This window comes from Zingiber officinale, chromosome 1A, assembly GCF_018446385.1.
Source record: "Zingiber officinale cultivar Zhangliang chromosome 1A, Zo_v1.1, whole genome shotgun sequence".
In the NCBI taxonomy this organism is placed as follows: Eukaryota; Viridiplantae; Streptophyta; class Magnoliopsida; order Zingiberales; family Zingiberaceae; genus Zingiber; species Zingiber officinale.
The window spans coordinates 27,151,071-27,174,664 of record NC_055987.1 but is presented as its reverse complement, the minus strand read 5'-3'; the positions used below and the strand labels follow the sequence as shown (position 1 = coordinate 27,174,664).

Below are 23,594 nucleotides of genomic sequence, written 5' to 3'. Positions count from 1 at the left end.
GTAATTGTAGTTCGATTGGCAAGTGTCCAAGTTAGGGCAATAGGAGCATTTTTCTTTAAGAAGGCTTTTGTTTGATTGAAACTTATTCGTCAAACAAACAAAGATAAAGTGGAAAATTAATTGAAGGGATTAGTCGACCTGATTAGTTATAACAACAATCATGTATTTGCATGATTAAAATCGGAGTCAAATTTATTTTTCAACCGTTTGACTTTGACTTTGTCTTTTCGAATCGCCAGCTAGGCAGCCACGGCCAAAAGTCCGCAGCTTAACTAGTCAAATGCCTCAGTCCGCCTTTGAACTCGTAGTCGCTTTGCTCCTCCTCCTCCTCCTCCTCCTCCTCCCTCTTCCCTCTTCCCTCTTCCCTCTTCTCCAGTTCTATCCGTCGACGCGGAAAGAGAGAAGTGTGATCGAGGCATGGGGAATTGCTTCGGGTTTTCTGCGAAGACACAAGGCGATACCAGATCGTTGGATCCAGGTACTGCAACATATGATCAATTAAACAAAAAGATGTTTTTTTTTTTTGTGTGCGCGCGTGTGTGTGGAAGATTGATGTTCTAGGGTTCATAGATTTTCAGAACTAACCCTTTTACTAGGTTTTTTTTTTTTTTTTGTAATTGATTTTAAAGCATCAATTACTAGTTTTTTCCCCTTTCTTGGGTTTGCCTCTTACCTTCCCCTATTGTCGATACTGAAGATTTCTTTTGGTTCTGTGGGATCGCAATTCTAATTGATCCTTGCGTGCACGTTAATTAGAATGGGATTTGTATTCCTCAGTCAAAATTCGTATAATTTGACCGGATCTGTGTTTTTCTTCGCCGTCGCTATAGTTTCTAATTTTCGGGATGTAATTATCAAATTCCGACCACCAATTCCTCACTAATTCGGTGATCAGCAGGGCTTTCGACCTCCAAGATCAGCAGCAGCAGCGCCACCACCACCACGACCACCACCGGAAAGCTGTCCAACTTCAGCAACAGCACCTTTGGACAGTCGATCGGCAGCAACGTGAGCGCAGATGAGGTTTTTCCTGAGGGCCGGATCCTGGAGGTCCCCAACCTTCGGATATTTACCTACTCCGAGCTGCGCAGCGCGACGAGGAACTTCAAGCCCGAGAATGTCCTCGGGGAAGGCGGATTTGGGAGGGTCTACAAGGGCTTGGTGGAGGAGAGGACTCTAAATCCTTCCAAGAGTGGAACGGGGATGGTGGTTGCAGTGAAGAAATTGAACCCTGAGAGCATGCAAGGCTTCGACGAATGGCAGGTCACTCAAGTTTTCATCTCTATCTGTGATTTCTTCTGTCCAATTCGATCTCGAAAACATACATTTTTCTATCCTGTCTATCAATCTTCATGAATATAGCTGGATCAGCGTGATCACTAGGATTTAAAGAAGAAGAAGTCTGCAACGTCTTCAATGTTCTTTTTGCCTCCTTAAATGACAAGATAACATAATTTTTACTTGTGATTCAGGCTGAAATAAATTTCCTAGGAAGGCTTTCTCATCCAAACCTCGTCAAGCTCATGGGGTATTGCTTGGAAGACAAGGAGCTCCTAATTGTCTATGAGTACTTGCCTAAGGGCAGTTTGGAAAACCATCTCTTTAGAAGTGAGTTCTACTAATTCTTTAAGCTTATCACATATTTTGCACCACTATGGTTAAATGCACTTTTGAGTTATACTCTTAAAAACATCGATAGCGCACCACTTTGCAAGTTTATATGAAAAGAAAGTAATTTGAACTTTATAAACATAAAGTGCTTAACACTTCATGGTAGTCTTTAATCTCCAGTGCAGCACGAGTCTATTACTATAATAGCAAAGTATTTGATTCTGAGTTTTTCTATATCTGCCATTATATTTAATCTATTTTGGTTGAGAATCTCAGTTGTTGATAAACGCAAATATGAACAAACAGCATGCTAAAAGACTTTCTCCTTTTTTTTCATTTTTTTCTAAACAGACTATCTTTTGATGATCTAATTTGGAGTATCTGGGTTGGCACCACATCATCTAATAAATATTTGAGTTAATCTTCTTTGGAGCAGGAGGAGCAGTTTTTGAACCGTTTTCTTGGGACACTAGGCTAAAGATAGCCATTGGTGCAGCTCGAGGTCTTGCATTCTTACATTCTTCAGAAAGGCAAGTCATCTACAGGGATTTCAAGGCTTCCAACATCCTCCTCGATGTGGTAGGAATAAAGATTAATTTTGACCTACAAATCTATATGGCCATATGCACCTATTCAGAGGCAAATGATCTGAGTGTGAATTCTTATCTGTTGTGCAGAACTACAACGCAAAGCTCTCTGACTTCGGTCTGGCAAAGTATGGGCCAATGGGTGGAGAATCACATGTCACTACCAGAGTCATGGGCACGTATGGCTATGCAGCTCCAGAGTATGTTGCAACAGGTGAGTCATTTTGCATCATTCACAAATTTATACACTCGATGCGTTCCACCAAAAATCAAGTTGTTCTTTCATGTTTCCATTGTGGTTTGTGGGGCTCTCACAGTGTGAAAGACCACAACATGCTTCACCATCAGTTTTGTTCTAGTGGCTTATCACCTATAGTGGCCAGTTAGCATGTGCTCATTAATCCACTAATTACTGTCTCTCACACATTCTGCATAACCTTTTATAGCACTTTGTTTATCTGTATATAAATCTGGTTAAGTTTAAAATACTCTTGATTTCAGTTTCCCTTGTACATCTAAATGCTGTGTTTAAATCGAACATATAAATTGAGCAGAAAGTGATTCAAAACTTTTGGCCCACGAAGCTTTTCAGGATAGTGAAATAAATGCACAAATCTTTCTTGCTGATTTCAGGGCACTTATACGTGAAAAGTGATGTGTATGGATTTGGAGTCGTCTTGCTGGAGATGCTCACTGGCCAGAGGGCACTGGACACCAACCGGCCAAGTGGTCAACACAAATTAGTGGACTGGGCAATGCCGATGCTGGGTGATCGAAGAAAGATAGGACGGCTAATGGATGCTCGGCTAGAGGGGCAATACTCCTCCAAGGGTGCCTATCAGGCAACTCAATTGACACTGCGTTGCCTCGCCGGTGAACCAAAAAGTCGCCCATCCATGAAGCAAGTCGTCGAAACATTGGAGAACATTGAAGCCATAAAGACAAGGTCGAAAAATGCTGCTCCTCGACCCATGGCCCGCAGTCGTGATCACACTCCCACGCATAGTAATTCCCCTCTTCAACCAAGGAAGGAGACTAGTGCCCGCTCCAATATAGAAGTTTCTCACCAAACTCGCCAAGCAGCTACATGATGATGGTTGTATAAAGGTACTACCGTTTTGTCTTTTATTTTGAGACGTGTTTGATTAATTAGTGAGCGAACTACCTAAGATAGGCTGATCAAAGATAACAAGTTCTCTCTCGTGCAATTCATATTCCACCAATGCAATCACATTTGTTAAAGAGTGTAGGAATGGAAAAGCAGAGAATGAAACGCTACCTTTCACATTATCAAATGAGGGTTTGTAAAGTACACATAAATACTAAATGGTCATTTGTTCTGGCATTTTGGATCAAGATTTATAGAATCGGGCTTTGTATTTTTTTCCCCTTCCATTTTTATTTCTCACGTGGACTAATTAATTCAACGATGCTGCTGTGGGTGCATTCTTCTCTGGGTTTTTGAAAGATGAAAATTTTATTTTCAAAGAATATGGACGAAAAAGGAGGGAGCTCCCGCTCCAAACTTCAATCTGTATATTGTATGTAAAGGGAGACATTCATCTTTTCTGCATTTTCTACTCAACTTCATTCTTTTAGGCCCAGTGTTCATCTTCTCAGTTTTAAACTAAACTACAAGAAGGTTTATAATTTATCTTTACAACTCGAAATAGAAATAGTACAAAAAAAAGTCACCAATAATTATATATCAAATAGGTTTAAATATATATAACAAGATTATTAGGAGGCTTCATGCCTTCATGGTTAAGGAGTATCAGAGTGATATCAATGCAAATAATTGTGTGTAATGGAAAAAAAATTAAAATAACAAAAATATTATTATTCTCAACTTGATTCTGAGGTACAAGATTATGATCATTATATTGAAGTTAATTGAAAGACAGAAAACACTAAACACGCCTGAAAATAGCAAGCACACAAAGCCTATAATTGGTATCTAAATTTAAGACATCATGGCACTCACCTTTGTAGCAAAGTCATCATCATCTAGATCATCGTCGGAGCTGAATGCTTTCTCATTCTCATGTGCTCTGTACTCCTCTGAACCATAATCAAAACCGTCGTCTTGCTTGTTGAAATTTTCCAGCCCTTCGTCTTCTGCTTTCTCCAATACTTCCTCCTCTATGCTCCCCAATATCATACCATCTTCAGCTTCCATCTGACCATGATAGGCTAGCTCGTCTTCTTCAGGGATCACCTCCTCTGCTTCACTCTTATTAATTGTGTAATTCGCTTCCTTAGTGGCTTCTAATTGAGGATCTATTTCATTTGGAGAGTCACTACCGCCTTGACTATGTTCTCCTTGACCAATAGAAACTTCACTCTCTGCATTGGCCAACTCCCTCTTCCTCTTCAGGATGGCACTCAGTGGCTTTGGACCCTCAAATGATAGAGCATTTTTTGGTTCATGGGTACCTTTTGCCTCTCCAGAATTAACTTTATTCAGTGTGAGATTAGAGTCAGTAGTTCTGATTTCATGAAATTTCTCATTAGCCTTTGTACCTTTCAGTTCTGCAAGAGACATCGGCCTAGAAAAATCTAGAGAGTTTGTACCATCCCTTGAGGTTGATTTGTTTCTACGAATCCTCTCATCTTTGATGAACTCCTCGCTTGGTTGCTGTCGTAGTCTTTCTGGATGCCTTAATTGGGAGTTCATACGGTTTATTGGTGACAATCTACTTCGAAGTCTCCTTCTCTCCTCCAAGAGAAGGTTACTTGCTGCATCATTTGAAGATCCACCAGGAAATGTAATCCTGCCTCGCAGACGACTGCTGATTGATTTCTTAGGAAAATTTTCATCATCATGGATATGAAGACGGTGATGTCTCCTTGCATATTGTTCCTCTCTTCCATAATGCTCACCACGACCACGACGATTACTGCTAGACTTTAAAGCATCAAACCGTCTTCGTTTAATTAGTTGAAAGCGCAAGTCTGACCCTTCCATTGCATCAGATTTTGTCTCTCTATCAAGTACTTGTCTTTCAAGTGATGGTGGTCTGTCCAAAATCCTAAAAGAATTTGATTCCACACCATACCTGCCATGTGACTGCTTATAGCCATCGTATTCACCAATGCCATTGTGCCTATCCCTTATAATCTTTTTCACAGGTTCATAATCACCGTGGTGATATTCATATTCATCTTCGGGTTCCACATTTTGTCCACTATGAGCAGCCACTATTTCGAAAGCATCTTCACCGTTATAGTAATCAGGTTCTTCAATATCATCTTCTACAAGTACATCAAAACCAGGGGAATGTTCCTGCAATAATTCATCCGCATCCTTGCCATCCTCATTTTCCTCATCTGTAGATTGCTCCTGATGACCCCATCGTTGGCTTTGAAAATACTCACTGTTACTAGGTTTTCCATTTTGAATCAGTGGAGGATGCTCATCACCAAATGATTGAGGCAATTTTATTTTGTTCTTAAATGATTCTTGCTCGGTAGCATTTTCAGCTTGTGTAACAATTTTTGCTGCCGCAGATGATACCCCAACCGGGCTAATGGCTCTTGCCTTCGCTTTTTCAAGATTAAGTTCAGCTACATTCTGTTGTGTAATAATTTTCTTCTGTGCATTTTTCTCATTTATTTGCCGTGGTTCAGCAGATAACGTAGAAACCATTGCAGCACTCTGTAAAACAAAGTCGATGGATGCCTGTGGTCCATGCATGAACGGGCACCTTTCACCCTTCAAACACTGCCCCCACTGAAAATAGTAGCAAGGAGCACTTTGTTTGTTGCCATTACGAGGAGTGGGAACTGCCGGGGTAAACGTTGATGCTGCAGATCGATCTGGTGCTTGAACTGGAGCTGAGTTGGCTCTTGGTGAAATGTAAAGAGAATCAAGTGGCTGTAAAACAAACTACAGCAATAAGCTCTACATATATACTAAAATGATCCTGTGAAATCACTAAAATATACAAGTAACCATTGGATGTGCATTTGTATTCCTAAGACGAAGAAGTATTGAAACATGATCAGGATTAAACTGAGCCAGCAATAAGATATTTTGAACCACCAGACAACTGCATATGGATTTTTGAAGTCCTAATTCATAAAAGCAACAAAACAACAACTACTACAACAACAACCAAGACTTATCCCACTAGATGGAGTCGGCTATATAAATCCTTTTACGCCATTGAGCTTTATCTCCTACTATATCATCATCTACCTAAATAAATTTTATCTTATTTTATTGTTGTTAACTAAATTTTTTAGTCTACCACTTTCTCGCTTGATATGTGTGTTTGTCATAATTTCACATCGTCTAACTAAAATATTTAGTGATCGTCTAAGTATATGTCCGTATCATCTTAAACGTATCTCTCGGAGTTTTCCCTCAATATATGCAATTCGAACTTTCCCTCAATATATGCAACTCGGACTTTCCCTCAATATTTGTTGCTCTCATTTTTTATTCTGTCCATCCTCGTATGTCAACACATCCACCTTAACATCCTTATCTCTATAACTCTCATCTTCTGTTCATGTGCTAGAGTCCCAACATTCAGCTCTATATAACATAGTAGATGTAATTGCAGTTTTGTAGAACTTTCCTTTAAGTTTTAGAGGTACCATACGGTCATATAAAACACTCGATGCTCTCCTCCATTTCAATCATCCTGCTTGTATTCTATATAAGACATTTTTCTCAATCCCTCCATTGTTTTACAAAAATGATCCTAAATATTTAAGCTCTCGATTGCAAATAACTCATCATCTCTTATCTTAACAATTGTCTCATTATGTCTAATATTGCTAAACTTAAATTCCATATATTCTGTCTTTATTTACTAAGCCTAAAATCTTTCCCTTCTAGTGTTTTCCGCCAAGATTCTAGTTTAGCATTTACTCCTTCACGTATTTCATCTACCAAAACAATATCATCTGCAAATAACATGCATCACAGTACTATGTCTTGAATGTGTGTAGTGAATTCGTCCATGATTAGTATAAAAAGATAGAGACTTATAACTGATCTAGATGTAACCCTATATTTATTGAAAATGCTCTAGTTACTCTGCTTAGAGTCTTTACTCTGGTTGTTACATCCTCATACATATCCTTAATTAATTCAATATATGTTATGCTAACACCTTTCTTTTTTAGAATTCTCCATATAATCAGTGTTGCAGATTTCGGCCTAGGCGGCCGCCTAGGCGCTAGGCGGCCCCTAGCCGAACCGAAAACCTCCTATTCGGCCAAATTAGGCGGCACTATTTATGTGCGGTCCTAGGCGCCGAATAGGCGGTCTGTTCGGCCTAGGCGCCGCTTAGACCAAACAGATTTTTTTTTTTGTTTTGGACCAAACCTTTTTTTTTATAATTATTTATGGCCCAAAAGCCCAAAACTACTATGTTTCTTTCCACAGCTCCAACCCTAATCTCGCTGCACATCTCTCTGCCGCCCACTCTAATCTCGCTGTCGCTGCACATCTCTCAGCCGCCCACCCTAATCTCGCTGTCGCTGGACATCTCTCTGCCGCCCACCCTATTCTCGCTGCACATCTCTCTGCCGCCAGCGTCGTTGCGTTCATTCTGGTCCACCCTTCCACCGTTCTCTGCCACGCCTCGCTGGAATCTCTCCTGCGCCCTAATCTCTCTGCATCAAACTCGAAGAAGCAAAAATCTGCACCACTGGTGAGTTCTGATTCTTTATCCTTCCATGCTTTTTGCTTGCCTTCTTGCTTCCTCTTTGATCCTTCTTGGTTCTTCAATGCTTCTGCCTTCTTGCTTCTTAGTTCTTCACTTCTTCTTTGCTGCTTCTTTGATGCTTCTTGGTTCTTCTTGGTGCTTCTGACTTCTTGGTTCTTCGATGTTTCTTGGTTCTTCGATGATTCTTAGTGCCTCTTCCGTCTTGCTTCTTGTTTGATGTTTCTTGGTTCTTCGATGTTTCTTGGTGCTTCTTCCTTCTTGCTTCTTCTTTTATACTTCTTGGTTCTTTGAGTGTACTGTGGCATTTTTTTCCAGCACCAAATGATTTTTTTTTCATGCATCTATTTTCTTGGATTTTGAGACATGATGTCCTTGTTGAGCCCACCATTAAGCATTCTTCTAAACTTGTAGCCACCCAACTCATTCTCTGTGAGTATTAATTGTTAAAGTTATGTTGAACAGAACAAGTGAATATAAACCTCATCAAACCAGCTCTATGAATAATTAGAAGTGGGAAGGGGAAGGAGATGCATTGAGTTGATTATCACATGCAATTTTTTGCTTTATAACTGGTGACTTGAAAAGTGAAGTAAATGAATGTTAATGGAAAGATTGGGATTAAAAATGTAGGAAGGTATTCTGGATGTTACTCTTCTTGTTTGGTAACTTTTCATGGAGAGTAGGTATTCTATTAGTTAATTTAATTGTTTTAGATATTTTGGTTTTGAGGACTTTTGCATGCTTATTATTTGGTCATTTGGTTTCACTTTACACATTTTTTCCTTTCTCATGTGCGCATTTGTGCATTACAACTCCATTGATCCAGACATGTAGACAAATACTCATTTCTCCCCCATTCCATTCCTCCTATTTCATTGGCCTGCTACTATTATGTAGTTATGGCATCTTCAACTGCTCCCGAGGGTTCGGGTTCGGGCTTAGTTAGTGTTTCTCAAGCTTCCCAAGATTGTGAAGTACTAAAACGAAAATCGAATGATGTTGGATGGGTGTATGGGATGTTAATTGATGCAAAGAACTTGGACAAAGTCAAATATATTTTATGTGGGAAAGTTATGTCTGGAGGAGTTTACAGAATAAAAGAACACGTAGCACACATAATGGGAAATGTGTCTGCATGTCCAAAGTCTTCAAAAGATGATCAAGCTAAGTGTAGGAATGCAATTAACGAGGGAAAGATAAAGAAGAGAAACAAGAAAATTGAAGAGGAATCTTTAAGATCAGATGTGAATATTCGAAAAGACATTGATGTGGATGAATTTCAAGAGTCTTTTGGGACCATGAAGCCATCACGTACCCTTGGTCCTATGGATAAGTTTTCAAGTGTCATTAACCCCGAGACTTCTTTGAACTTAGCAAAGAGCAAGCGGGAACAAAACATCAATGATGCTCTTTTCAAAGAAAGAACAAGTTTGGTTAAAGAATATGTCTGTAGATGGGCATATGAAGTTGGTGTTTCTTTTAATGTTGTTGATAGAGATAGCTTTAAGGTGATGATGGAGGCGGTTGGTCAATTTGGGCCAGGATTTAAACCTCCTACTAGATATGAAATGAGCGAGCCGTATTTGAAGAAAGAGGTTGACAGGATCAAAGGCTTACTGAAGATAAATGAAGAAGAATGGAAATTGAATGGGTGCTCAATTATGACAGATGCTTGGAGTGATAGAAAAAGGAGGTCAATTATGAACTTGTGTGTCAATTCTAGATTAGGCACCGTTTTTCTTTCCTCTAAAGAATCTTCAAATGAAACTCATACAAGTCAACTAATTTATGAGTATGTAGAGCAATGCATTCAACAGGTTGGTCCAGAAAATGTTGTTCAAATAGTAACTGATAATGCCTCAAATAACATGGGAGCTGCAAAGTTGTTGAAGGAGAAGAGGCCAACAATCTTTTGGACCTCATGTGCTACTCATTCTATAAATCTTATGCTTGAAAGCATTGCAAGTATACCAAGGTTCAAGAAAGTCATTGATCAAGCCAAGGCATTAACTATATTTATTTATGCTCACCATAAGACCTTGGCATTGATGAGATCATATACAAAGAAGAGAGATATTGTGAGACCAGGGGTGACTAGATTTGCTTCAGCATTTCTAACTTTGCAAAGTTTATCTGAGAAAAAAAGTCAATTAAGGGCAATGTTTACTAGCACTGATTGGGAAGAATGCAAATTTTCCAAGAGTGTTAAAGGGAAAACATCTTACACAACAGTGTTGAGTATTGGATTTTGGACTGGTGTGTCATTGTGCTTGAAGGTTTTTGCACCTTTGGTGAAGGTACTTTGAATTGTTGATGCCGATAAGAAACCAGCTATGGGTTTTGTGTATGGTGAGCTTATGCAAGCTAAGAAAGATATTAAGAATGTTCTAAGTAATGTTCCAAAAAACTATCAGCATATTATTGATATTATTGATGCAAAGATGAAAGATAGGCTAGATAGTCCACTGCATTTGATGGCTTATTTGTTGAATCCTTTTTATCATTATAAGGATCCACTTCTTTATTTGGATCAAACTGTCTTGATTGGGGTCATTGATTGTATGGATGTTATCTTTTTGGGGATATTGATATGCAAAATATCATTTTGAGTGAGGAGTTACCCATGTATAAGAAAAAGGAGTCTATTTTTGGGGAACCCATTGCAGTAAAAGCATGTTCATTGAATGATGACAAGTTTGATCCAGGTAATTAAATAAATATTCATATTATTATTATTATTTGAGGTTATTAATATTATTCATGTTATTGACTTATTTTTTTATAATTATGCAGCAAATTGGTGGTCGACTTTTGGTGCATTAACTCCTAACTTGCAGAAAATTGCTATGAAGATCCTCTCTTTAACTACTAGTTCATCGGGGTGTGAAAGAAATTGGAGTACATTTGAAGGGGTTAGTAGCTTAAAGTCTTAAACTATTTTAATACTAAAAGACTAATAGTTCATTATGTTCTCATAAATATTAATTGTATTTGTAGGTGCATACAAAGAAAAGGAATAGACTAGATACACATCGATTAAATAATCTAGTCTTTGTTCAATTCAATGCAAAACTGATGAACAAGAAAAATAGGGAGAAAAAGAGGAATATTGAGGTTCTTCTAGCAAGTGATGCAAGTTCTGCACAAGATTGGATTGTTGATGGGGCTGATGATGAAGTTGAACACGACACGGGCATGACTTGGAAAGTTGTTAGTGATGCTATGGGAGCAGATGAAGCGCTTAGGCCTAGAAGAAGTAGTAGACTTAGAGAACTTGTGGAGGATGACTTTCAATCCGAGAGTGAGGAGGAAGTGAGTGTGTATGAGTTTGATTTTGAATCAGACGAAGAGCATGTCATAAAAGAATATGGAGAAGGAGAGGAATTTTCCTAAGGATTTGTAGTACAAACTAATGTTATGATTGTTATCTTTGTAGTATATACTTTGTAGTTTGTAGTTTGTACTAGACTACTAGTTTGTTTCCATGTTTTCTTTCCTTTGAAGTTGGAACTTTGAATACTTTGATGTTATTTGCTATTTAGCTTAGGCTACTTGATGTTCATTTTGATATCTCTTGCTAGTTGTTACTTGTTTTGAATTTTGGTATTTCATTGAGATCAATGTGCATTTCACATTTTCACTAAAAGATCATATGGTATCTAGAGCGCCTAGGCACCGCCTAAGCGCCGCCTAGGCGCTCTAGGCGCTAGGCGCCAGTCGAGCGCCCAACTGGCGCCTAGCGAAATTTGCAACACTGCATATAATTTCTCTTGAGACTATTATAAGCTTTTTCATACCATGTGTAGATCTTGTTTTTGCTCCCGATATTTTTCAATTAGTTGTCTAACAAGATGTATAACTTTTATTGTCGACCTTCCAAGCATGAACCCAAATTGATTTTCGATCATTTGGTCTCCTTCCTTAATTTTTTTTCTATTATTTTTTCTTAAAGTTTCATAGTATGACTCATTAGTTTAATACCTCTATAGTTTGCACAATTTTGTACGTCTCCTTTATTCTTATATAAGAGAATTAGAGTACTTACCCTCTATTGATTAGATATTTTTTTGTTTTCAATATTATGTTAAATAATTTTATAAGTCATTCAATACCTTATTTCTCTAGGCACTTTCATACCTTCTAAATATCATCTGGCCCAACGACTTTTCCATTGTGCATCCTATTTAAAGTTTGTTCTACTTTTGAAATTTGAATTCTACAATAAAAATTTAAATTTCTATACTCATTTGACCTATTTAAATTACCTAAGTTAAGTTGGTCACCTAAACCTTTTTTAAAAAGTTGATGAAAATACTTCTTCCACCACTCTTTTATTACTCCATCGTTACTAGTACCCTATTACATTCATTTTTAATACATTTTATTTAGATAAGATCTCTTGTCTTCCTTTCTCTTGTTTTAACTATTTTATAAATGTCTTTTTTCTCTTCTTTTGTATCCAATTTTTGATATAATCGTTTAAAATTTTTATTTTTGTTTCATTCAATACTTTCTTGTATATTTTTTTAAAAAAAATTCTCATTCTTATAAATATATAATTCTTTATAAGTTGTTCGTTTTTCCTTCACTTTCTCTTGTACATTCTCATTCTACCAACAAGATTCCTTATTTAGTGGTGCATGTCCCTTTGCCCACCGAGTGCATTCTTAGTTACTATTTTCAACTTGGATACCATCTTATCCTATGTTGTATTAGAATCACCTAATATTTGTACTGTACCTTCTCGTTAAATATATTTTGTTTCTTATCATTTAGCTTCCACCACTTAGTTCTAGGAGTCGTATATATTTTCTTTCTATTGATATTATACTTGAGGCGTATATCCAACACTACTAATCTATGTTGGATAGTTAAGCTTTCTCCAGAGATGACCTTGAAATCTTTACAAATCTTTTCTATCATTCATCCTAACTATAAGAAAGTCAATTTGCAATTTATTATTCTCACTTATGAACGTGACTACATGTTATTCTCTTTTCTTAAAATATGCATTAGCTAATATAATACCATAAACTATCTCAAAATCTAATATAGTTTGCCTTTATTCATTTCTCGTTCCAAATCCATAACTCTTATGTACCCTCTTATATTCCTCATTTTATACTCGGGCATGTCGACTTAGATCACCTCCTATTAAAATCATTTCATTTGACGGAATATTTTGTAATACTTCATATAAGTCATCCCAAAATCTTGATTTGGTAGCTTCATCTAATCCCAGTTGTGGTGCATATACGCTAATTATGTTCATAGTTTTTTTCGTCACTATTATTTTAAGGACTATAATTCGATCCCCTTTTCTAACAACTACAATTTCATCCTTTAACGAACTATTTACAATAATACCCACTCCATTTCTTGCTTTACTCTTTCCTGTGTACCATAACTTAAAATCTGAATTCTCTATCATCTTTGCCTTCTTGCCTACTCATTTTGTCTCTTGTACACACAAAATACTAATTCTTCTCCTAATCATCGTATCTACTACCTTCATTGATTTACAAGGTTCCTATGTTCCATGTTTTAAATCTTAGACTATTAGTTTTCCTATAATATTTGTTTTTAGCCAACCTATGGTGTGAGAACTCTTACCTATTTAACACTACACCCAAGTTCTCATGGAGATGTAGTGATCCTTACCGATACGTTACAATTAAACTCTGCAACGCCAACTCTTGCATATTTAGCACTACACCCGAGTTCTAGAAATGTAGCGGTCCTTGCCTAGACGTTATAGTCGGACCCTGAAATGCGTTTCTTCTAGGGAACAAGCTAGTATAAACACAATAATTTAATGGATCCATTCATTAAACATTTGTCATAGTTTTAACGCTCACTAACAGCCTAACGCAACCCTCCTTTATCAGGACTTGGGACCAAACATGATTGGTTCATCATGGGCGGAGTTAACATTGCAATATAGAAATAATGCAAAAAAAACGTTTGAGAAAAGAATCATATTAATAAAAAAACTATGCTGATAAAAAATATGAGCAATTAATAGTTTATGCTGATAACTAAGTGCCATTTGAACCATATTTGGTGAAATGATGCATATTTAAAAGGAATGAAAAGATAAAACTGACATACCGGATGTCGGAATGAACATTTTGGATTGAGACAGTTCCTATTTAGCCAATACCAGCAATCCCTAGGGTTAATTCTGGCACCCTCACTGTGGCGATAATCACATTCACTTCCCTGAAAGATGAATTAACTGCATTAATTTTTAATAGAAAATATTATATGAATTTAAAAATTAATGCTTCAAAATGAAATCAAAGAAATTTATGAAGGTGCACATTCATCTGAAGAATTTGAGCTTAGAAGAGGGCTACAGCAAGTTTCAAACAATTAAGCACAACAATTAGCCAGGAGCTCAAAGGGTATATATCTCCAAGCAGCCAAAGTTACAGAATGCATACTTGCTGATTGTACAGATGTAAACATAATTCTTTAGTAAACATGTAGATTGAAATGAATCTCATTTAAGCTTTCAAAACAATAAGGTTTGTTGTCAGGTTTATTATTGTGTTCATAAACAGCAAGTTTGAACAGTAGAAAATAGATTTGTGTGTACCAAAGACCATACTACCACAACTGCTACAATGCTTCCGTAAGCAATGGCATACTGTGGTAAGTAATCAGGTGTTAGATGGCACATAATTATTTTCATTTCAAATATTCTAAAAACCTTTATTAAGATCTTCAAAAGTGGTGCCACCTTCGAATGAATTGTCAGCAAGAGTTACACTTAACCAGAATCAACAATTGAACATAATGATTTGGTCCACTAACGCATAGCCTTCAAATCATAGAATTCATCCTTCAATATCGAAAGCTTAGTTTAGCAGTACAAAAAAGGACCATCTAAGGGAAATTTTCAGTGAAATAGCTAACTAAAAACTTACTGACATAAAATCATGGAGATGGCTCTGTCATGTCTTTGAAAAAACAAAAAAAGGTTTAAACCAACATGGTTAAGCAGATAATAATAGCATGTATCGAAGTAATAGTAAAAGAAATATAGGCTTAAGGACTTCTTATAGAGAATCAAGACAGCATCTTTGTTCCTGTAGGGAAAAAAAATACAACCAGGTTCAATATCTAGAATCATGAATTTCCATCTTCCACCGAGAAAGGAAGACAGGCAAAGAACATCTCTAAAGTCCAATTGCGGGCCTCAACTACTTTTTAAAAGGTCTTGTTCTTCGAAGAGATGGTAAATTAAAGAGATTTCAGATGGATATGTAAGAAAACTGGGAAAATGGAGGGAGGGATCATACTTTTTAGTTGTCTTTTGAATGGATGTATAGAGGGAAGATGACTTTTTATATCCAGCGGGTGTTAATTGGTTTTCTGCTGATTTCTGTGCGAATAAATTTGAAGGATGGATGCTCAAATGTATCTATTCATATAACCTTGCTTCCTCTCTATTTGACAAACGAAACAAAGGAAACATGATCCATCTCTCATCTGTCATTCCAAATCCATCTTTTGATTTATCAGTTCAAGAAAATAGACTAGTAGACGTTAAGAAATATTGAATCACTCAAAAACCTATCTAATATAGACACCTATAGACTCTACTAAAAGTAGCCTAATTACCAATAAATCAACCCCACAAAACAATACCAGAAAGGAGCACATAGTCCTTTTACATCATATCTCTTCAAAATGAAAGTGGAGGAAAGTGAGCAAATGTGAGTAATACTGACACAAAAAGGAAGAAGAAGAAATTCAAAGACTAGACTGAAAGCTGGACATGTTTAATGCATCTGAGTTATCTGCAAAAAGTTTCACAAATCTAAAGAAGGGAACATCCCACACGAGATGCCAGTAGGGCTGTAACACAGTAAAGGTGAAGAGGAAAAAGACTGGTTGAGAGAGGGAGATTCGAAGCTAGAAGAAATTATATAAGTGGCAGAAGAAGAGATAAACATGGCCATGGATTGAGGAAACTCAAGTATCATTGAAATGTTTGAGAACTCTGGCCAGATTTTTGTAAAACACATTTACTCCTTATAATAGCACATACTAGAGCTCTTGCAGAAGTTGACTTATTCAAATCTAAAATTCGTTAAGGAAAATAACCAACAGATGAATGATAGCATAGTTTTAAAAAATGGATAAGATAAGAACTTGAACCTATCATAACAAACTGAATCTGAACTAAGCACAATCGTTTAACACTTAAAATAAACATAGAAATTTAGCCAAACAGTTAGGGGAAAATACAAATGAAAAGGGCATCCTCTAACTTACTACCATTTTTCTAGAACTTAATTAAGTCTGCATTAACATGAATTACAATGAAAGAGAGGAAATCACAAAGATAATACATATATGTGGGTTGAAGTATAAATGGAACTCAAGAAATTCTGCAAATGATGACCTTTGTGCAACCTAGAAAGAGCGTGGTTCAAGTAGAAGCTAGAAGTTAGGAACCAATCAAAATAGTTCATAACAAGATGGAAAGTGCCATGGAATTAGTTTTTGTCCTAATACATAAACTTGCCAATAACAATGTATACTTATTTCATCTTTAAATGTCACCCAAGAGTTTCAACAGATAAACTACCAACAACTTTTATGGCAAAACAATATCTTAATGGAATCATGCAAGACTCTTTCAAGAATACAGTATCCAACTTGGAAAAGAAACAACAATATAATCTACTAATTTCTATAAATACAACACTAAGTGCTCATTTTAACAATAGCTAAGGTGTTATGTGGGTAGTTTGAAAAGACTTAATAATTGTTTCAAGATAGTTTCTTGTCCAATTGAAATTAATTGCATAAGTTACTCTTTAACCATGGCTAGGGTCTTCAACATGTCACATGGAAGATGTTAAGAAACTGAGCACTTAACCATGTGCCTATTATTAGGCACTTCAAACTGTAATATTTAAAGAGCCAATAAACTAATTAGCCCTTTGGCTACCTGAACTCCAAAAGGTATTTGAGAATCAAGTTCAGAAGCTAATCCAACATTCGAACCATAAAATAACTTATCAAAGCTGAAATTATGGAAATAAGGTACCAAAAGAAATATCTTTAGCTCATGCTTCGTACAAGGGCACGATGAACAAACTAGTGGTGAGTGGTGACAGACGTCTCAGGAACTCACATTTTTTTTATTAACACAAGGAATGCTTACAGGATCTCGACCATAAAATAGAATAGCATCAGTAATGAAATCCGAAGTTTTATTCACATCACGAAAGTTTCTATAACCCAACAAGGGTTCTCAGAGTGACAAGAGAAGCAAACAACCAAATGCACGTCAGGCCCAAGGGAAGCAAGATGCACAACTCAAGTCAGAAAGGTTGCATCTTTGAGACTCAAGACATAGCAAGAAGACAAATCGAAGCCCGAAAATCGAGAGAGAAAGCACCTTTTTGCAGGTCAATGGAGAAGCCAAGAAGTAGACGCAGTCGGTATTCCTCTTCAGCGCTTCCTCCTCCGCCGTCGCAGGCCGGATCCCTTCTCGCCCTCCATCAGACTCCATACCCTAATTCCCTCCCCTTACCAGAGAACAGGCACCGACGGATCCCAGCCTCCTCGCCGTCAATCAAAGGCGAGGTGGACAAAGACAAAAACCCCAAACGGAAAGCATAAATACAGAATTTAGCAACGAACCGAGGGGTTGAAGAACAGAGAGAGCATCAAGCGGACCGAAGGAGATGAGCCTCAAGGCCCACCGAGGAGAAAATTTTCCCCCAGGGTTTCATTCCGCGGGGGCTGCGAGTTCCGACTCCAGCTGTCGCTGTGCTCCCTGTCGCTGTGAAAGCTCGTTATTTTCTCCTAACTTATAACGAGTGAATAGATAGAATTAGGGTAAACCATGTTTCCTTAAGAAAGATTCGATGTTAGATCATCTTCAAAGATTCTTCTTATTAGTTTGTCACTTAAAAGAAGAAAAAAAAAGAAATTTCTTTTTTTTTTTCACTTTATTTTCTTCGTATTATTCATTCTAACAATACACCAACACATTTCCTACATTTAATAGTATCAATAAATTTAAATATTTATATTTAACATTTTTAAAAATTAATTATGAGTCTTGTCAATTTCTCTCAAATGTTCTTAGCTAAAATTTAGATTTAGTAAATAATTACTAAATATAAGATGCTAAGACATTGAGACAATCACCAACAAATCTATAATTTATAATACTCATCGTGCACGGATTCGATAATGCCGGACTGTCCTATTATTTGTGATACTAACACAATCGAAAGAAGGAAGTTTCTGAAATAGTTACAGACTGAGTTGAATACTTTGTGATCAGTGAGACCAAGTTTTATTCCTGGATACTGCAACTTTTACATACTTATCCTGTTACTTACAGCAACTTGTTTTCATGTAAAAGAAAGAAAAATTAAAGGAGGCAAAAGAACCTCTAAGCATTGAAGACTTGTGAACAAAGTCTTCTGTTTCCGAATTACGGCATTGAGTTACTTTATCGACTTATCGTTAGCACCAATGTCTTCAAGCCATGCCACTAATTCATGGGTTAACGGTCTGAGTTTAGGGGATTCACTCACACAGAGGCATGCGATTTCGAGCATCCTCAACATATGAACCTTGTCATCACGGAAGTGTAAACATGGATCGAAAACTTCGGCTTCCCTCTTGTCCTTCTTCATCTGGAGCACCCAGGGCACCATATCCCTGCTGCGGAACGGCTTGCACATGTCTACGGGCCTCCGACCGGTAAGTAGCTCGAGAAGCACGACTCCGAAGCTATAGACATCACCCTTGAAAGTGGCAACCGGGGATTGTGCATACTCAGGAGGAATGTAGCCCAGAGTTCCAACCAGATCAGTTGTCACATGAGTCTGATGAGGTAAAATAAGCCTGGCTAGACCGAAGTCCGCCAAATGTGCTTCAAAATCTTCATCGAGAAGAATGTTGCTTGACTTGATATCGCGGTGAAGAATGTGCGGATCACAGGACTGATGCAGATAGGACAGCCCTTTTGCTGCTCCTCGAGCAATCTGCAGCCTTCTTTCCCAATCCAACATCGAGCCTCCTTCGATCTTCTCGTGGAGCCAGAAATCCAAGCTCCCGTTCTCCATGTATGAGTAGATCAGCAATCTATCGCTCCCGTATTTGCAGTATCCTTGCAGCAACACAAGGTTCTGATGCTGAGCTCTGGAAAGAGTTTCGACCTCCGCTTGGAATTCCCTCTCCATCTGGAAGAAGTCGCCGGAAAGCCGCTTGATGGCTACCTTCCGTCCGTCGGGCAGAGTGGCTCTGTAGACCAAACCGAATCCTCCGCAACCGATGATACATGCCTGATTGAAATTGTCAGTAGACTTGAGTATGTCGTCGATGCTGAGGTCCTTGTTATCTTTATGGAACAAGATAACAAGACTGCAGCCGGCTGCATCTGAGTTTTCATCTACATGCGCCACCACCTTGGCGTTGTCTTCGTGTCTTGCTGAATTTCTTAGCACAATCCAGCAGAGTACAGCAGCCGCCAGCAATACCACCCCGACTCCGATTCCGGCAGCGATTCCTATCACGGCAGCTTTCTTGCGTCCGCCGCCCTGTGATGGTTGGGAATCTCTGGGGTGGCAAGGCGACAAGCGAAAACCGCAGAGACCGGCGTTGCCTTCGAAGTCAGAGCTTGGGAACGTCAAGAACTGGCCTCCGGTGGGGACTGATCCAACTAAGTGGTTGTATGAGACGTCAAATCTCGACAAGAAACTGAGACTGATGAGAGAGCTGGGTATGCTTCCAGTTAGATCATTGTGTGACAAATCTAAGCTCTCTAAGCTTGTCATGCCGGAAAGCTGCGCCGGTATACTCCCGGAAAGATTGTTCCAACTCAAGTCCAGCACATGGAGTTCTGCAAGGTTTCCGAATCCCGCCAAAATTTGGCCAGCAAGCATGTTATCACCCAGAATCATTGACGGAGGAAAGCTACTGACCTGATTGTACTGTAAGCCATTGTTGCTAGAATTCCTCTTGAGATAGAATGGAAAGATCTCCGTTGAGGCAGCTTGCAGCGACTTACATCCAGCCATCAGGCACTTCATTCGCCCCAAGCTTTCAGGAAGCTCGCCGGTGAGTGAATTATTCGACAGGTCCAAGTAGAAGAGGTTGTCTAGGTTCCCAAGCCATGTAGGAATTATACCAGATAAGTGGTTCCATGAGATGTCCAGAACCCTCAGTTGGGTCAAATTCACCAACCATGGAGGGATAGAACCTCTAAGGTTACAATTTGCAATCACAAGTAGCTCCATCTTCGCAAAACCTCGGATTCCATCTACCGGCATCGTTTCACCAGCTCGGAAGTTATTTGTCAATACTAAACTGGAAAGGTTTGGGCAATTCTGAAGGATTTGCAAAGCCGACGCTATGTTGGAGAAGTTGTTGCCGGTGAGGGACAGGTCGGAGAGTGAACTGAAGCCACTAAAGCTCGTCGGAATTTCACCGATAAGCTTGTTTCTGGCAAGATTGATAGTCTTGAGTTGCGCGCACTGTGGAAGTTTGTCGGGGATGGAACCAGAGAAAGAATTTGTGCCGAAATCGAAGAGAGTTAAGCTTGTCATTGCAGTGCAATTGATGTGGATCTCGCCACTAAGGAGGTTTTTATTGAGATTGAGCACCCTAAGGGAGGATAAGTTTGACAAGGAAGGGGGCAAACTGCCCACAAATTTGTTGGACTGAGCGTTGAAAGATTCTAGCTTCGTGAGGCTGCCAAAGATATCGGGGATGGAGCCGGAAAAGTTGTTAAATGAAAGATCGATTTCAACAAGGTTTGGGAGGTTACCGATGTCGGCGCTCAAATTGCCGGCGAACTGGTTTCCTTGAAGAAATAGGTGCGTCAGCGATGCCATGTTGAACAAATCATCAGGAAGCTCTCCACTGAGGTGATTCTCGCTGAGAGAGAGCTCAGTGAGGGAACTGCAAATATGGAGACCTCTCGGAAAGCCGCCGGAGAAGTTGTTCATGGAGAAGCGGAGAACTTGTAAATTGGATGAGGAATTGCAGATAGCTGGGTTTATAGGACCGTTGAAGCTGTTGCCGGTGAGGTTCAAGAAGGTGAGGTTGCTGGAGCCGACGAGGATCGGGTGGATGCCGATGAAGAGATTGTTGGATATGTCGAACACCTTGATCGCCGGAAGGCTTATATTGGAGGGAATCTCTCCCTTGAGCTGGTTCGCGCTGAGATTGAGGGACTCCAGCAGCGGAAAATGGAGCAGCGCAGCAGGAATCGATCCATTCAGGTAATTGGAGGAAAGGTCGAGCATTCTCAGTTGACCTAGCTCGGCCAAGGAAAGAGGCAAGGGGCCGCGCAAGCTCCTGTTGCTAAGATCCAATTCAACCACCTTCCCGGAGGAGACGGTCGTATCTCCGCAGCGCACTCCGGCCCAGGCGCAGCAATCCGAGGAGACGTTCCGGCTCCACCCCAGCTTAGCCAGATCGAGGTCATCAAATCCCAGCAACGCGCCGAGATCACTGGACTCGCAAATCTGGTTCTGCGAGACCGCCAAGCGGGATAGCATCGCGAAGGAGAACAACAACAACAAGAAGAAACAGCATCGGCCCCCCGCCGCCGCCGCGCCGCCTCCACTCGGCATAAAAGCCCCCGGGTAGGCAAGCGAGGCGAAGAAGACCGTAAAGGAGAGTCTTTTCATGCTCAAAATCCAATTTTAGCAGCGCCCATCCAGGATTTCGTGTCCCCCTTCGCTCCCTACTGGAATCTGGCCGAAGAAGGTCAACTCCCGCCGGAGCAGCCGACGCAAGGAAGAAGAAGAAAAAGAGGAAGATCCAAGAGAGCAGGACTCGGAGACAGAGAAATTACTTTTGACTTTGCTTCTCTGTACTAATTCTTCACTTTCCTTTTCTGTCGTCGTTATCGTCTGGAACGCTGCTGCGACTACAAAAGCAGTGGATCAACAACATCATCGATGAAAATAATTCCATGGAAGAGAAAGCTCGATCCGTTTTTTGGCATTTAATAAAGACGATTTAGTTGAAGGCTTGAAGCAGCTGGACGGAATTGGGAAAGAGCGATGCAGTTGACTGGAGCAACGTTAACAAAGTCAAAGGTCAGAAGGTGGACGGCGAAATTAAGGCAGCTAATGCTTTGTATATTATTTTGTATTAAATGGTTAATGAACTATCACCACTGTGGATAATAACTTTGAATTCTAATTATATGATGAAATTATTCAAAGACTTTTTTGAATTGAAAACATTTTCACATTTTATATATATATATATATGGGTCCTTCCGAATATCTACCTTTATTCAAAATAAGTTTTATTAATAATGATGTTAATTTGAATAGATTAGTGCATATTTATTATTCTAAATTTATCACATAATAAATTATTATGGATAATATATATTAATCTAAATATAATAAATCAAATATATTCTTTTTTAATAAATAATATTAAATATTAATTGAAATAAAATTATTATATATTTATTGTAGCAAAAAGGTTATGCTCATCTCAAGTGTCCTTCCGATTAGAAGGTAAGAGATTTTTTTTTCTGAGAATATGTGTCCATTAAAAATTAATGTTTTATCTCATCATAATAAAATTGTTATTTTTTAGCCAACCGAGCACGTATAAAGACGAAATTATTATATTTATAATTTTTGAATAAGTGAATTTAAAGAACTCAATCATGACTCTTGTAATAGTCATCAGACATTAAAAGATAAAAATAAATAATTTTTTGTTTTGATAATATAGATATTTAACTTTTATAATCTAAATAATTTTATAGATGATCAATTTAATCTAACAAAAGTTTTTCTCCGACACCACTAGTATAAATCAAAAAGTGCAAATAGATCAACATCACAAGCTGTTCAAACTCTCCAAATGTAATAGATCATGAGTGAGATTTTAAACCTTATTATTTAGGAAGTCCGTTTCATTTTTACCATTACACCATAGGGACAAAAATGAACATCCTTGATAAAACATTAAGCTAGGGGTAGGTGCGGAGTGATTGTGTGAGGCACGACGATGTTGATTACTCACCATTAGACATTAGTGATACGGGCCGAGCATGATTCATTATATAACAGCAGAGCATAAAAGGCTAAAATAAAGATTAGATATGATTCCATTTTTGATCCATAAATATAATCATCTAGGATTTCTCTATTGATTGAGAGTCATGAATAGGGTGATCAAACACTCCTTCCATGTTAGTAATAATATGTTTCTCTCGTCTTCATTTTTAGTCAAACTTGTTTACTTCATTAATATTATTTTTGAAATAATTTTATTTTAAATTATATGAATAAATTATGACTAAATATATGATGAGACAAAAAAAAATACATCAATTTATAATTCGGCAAAATGAATTGCCACATCTACAAAGCAAAGGTAAAGAAAAAGTCGCTAAGCAGCATCATCCCCACCACCATCTTTGATACACACACTACCACACATTTTATGCATGAGATAGGCACTCATGTCTCTCCAACTAAAGAGAGGAAAAAATAAAAAAGAGGGCCCCGACCCGGTGCAACAGTAAGATATCTGATGGACTCACACGACACCACGGTTCAATACCTAGCTTGGGACGTACAAAAAGGTTATTAATTGACAGAGCAGCTGTGCCAAGCGGTGCACAATTTGATTACACAATTAACAAGCATGTGCAATATACCGTGAGCGTTTTCAGATTTACTTGATG

At 38.4% G+C, this 23,594-nt stretch overlaps 4 protein-coding genes across 5 annotated transcripts; 2 read left to right on the top strand and 2 right to left on the bottom strand.

The window, feature by feature from the left end:
- Window positions 1–288: 288 nt before the first annotated feature.
- On the top strand, window positions 289–3,554 carry LOC122021751 (probable serine/threonine-protein kinase PIX13). Of its 2 annotated transcripts, none has more exons than XM_042579909.1 (6): window positions 289–478; window positions 899–1,263; window positions 1,473–1,608; window positions 2,048–2,190; window positions 2,289–2,412; window positions 2,832–3,554. In XM_042579909.1, the coding sequence occupies exons 1-6, from the start codon at window positions 418–420 to the stop codon at window positions 3,287–3,289; spliced, it is 1,287 nt and encodes a 428-aa protein (XP_042435843.1). In that variant the 5' UTR covers window positions 289–417; the 3' UTR covers window positions 3,290–3,554. The 2 variants fall into 2 exon arrangements, with proteins under 2 accessions (XP_042435843.1, XP_042435840.1); XM_042579906.1 differs by having other exon boundaries at window positions 896–1,263.
- A 463-nt stretch (window positions 3,555–4,017) lies between these two features.
- On the bottom strand, window positions 4,018–17,724 carry LOC122021740 (zinc finger CCCH domain-containing protein 32-like). The gene is made up of 3 exons (XM_042579897.1): window positions 17,304–17,724; window positions 13,994–14,104; window positions 4,018–6,075 (listed from the first exon to the last, which is right to left on the bottom strand). Exons 1-3 carry the CDS (start codon window positions 17,415–17,417, stop codon window positions 4,162–4,164), a joined length of 2,139 nt encoding a protein of 712 aa, XP_042435831.1. The 5' UTR covers window positions 17,418–17,724; the 3' UTR covers window positions 4,018–4,161.
- LOC122021762 lies at window positions 10,354–11,492 on the top strand. Its single transcript, XM_042579920.1, has 3 exons — window positions 10,354–10,587; window positions 10,676–10,794; window positions 10,880–11,492. The coding sequence occupies exons 1-3, from the start codon at window positions 10,473–10,475 to the stop codon at window positions 11,273–11,275; spliced, it is 630 nt and encodes a 209-aa protein (XP_042435854.1). The 5' UTR covers window positions 10,354–10,472; the 3' UTR covers window positions 11,276–11,492.
- Window positions 17,725–18,177: 453 nt separating the features above from the next.
- LOC122021730 (phytosulfokine receptor 1-like) lies at window positions 18,178–21,961 on the bottom strand. Its single transcript, XM_042579888.1, has one exon. It carries the CDS (start codon window positions 21,559–21,561, stop codon window positions 18,367–18,369), a length of 3,195 nt encoding a protein of 1,064 aa, XP_042435822.1. The 5' UTR covers window positions 21,562–21,961; the 3' UTR covers window positions 18,178–18,366.
- Between the last annotated feature and the right edge of the window lie 1,633 nt (window positions 21,962–23,594).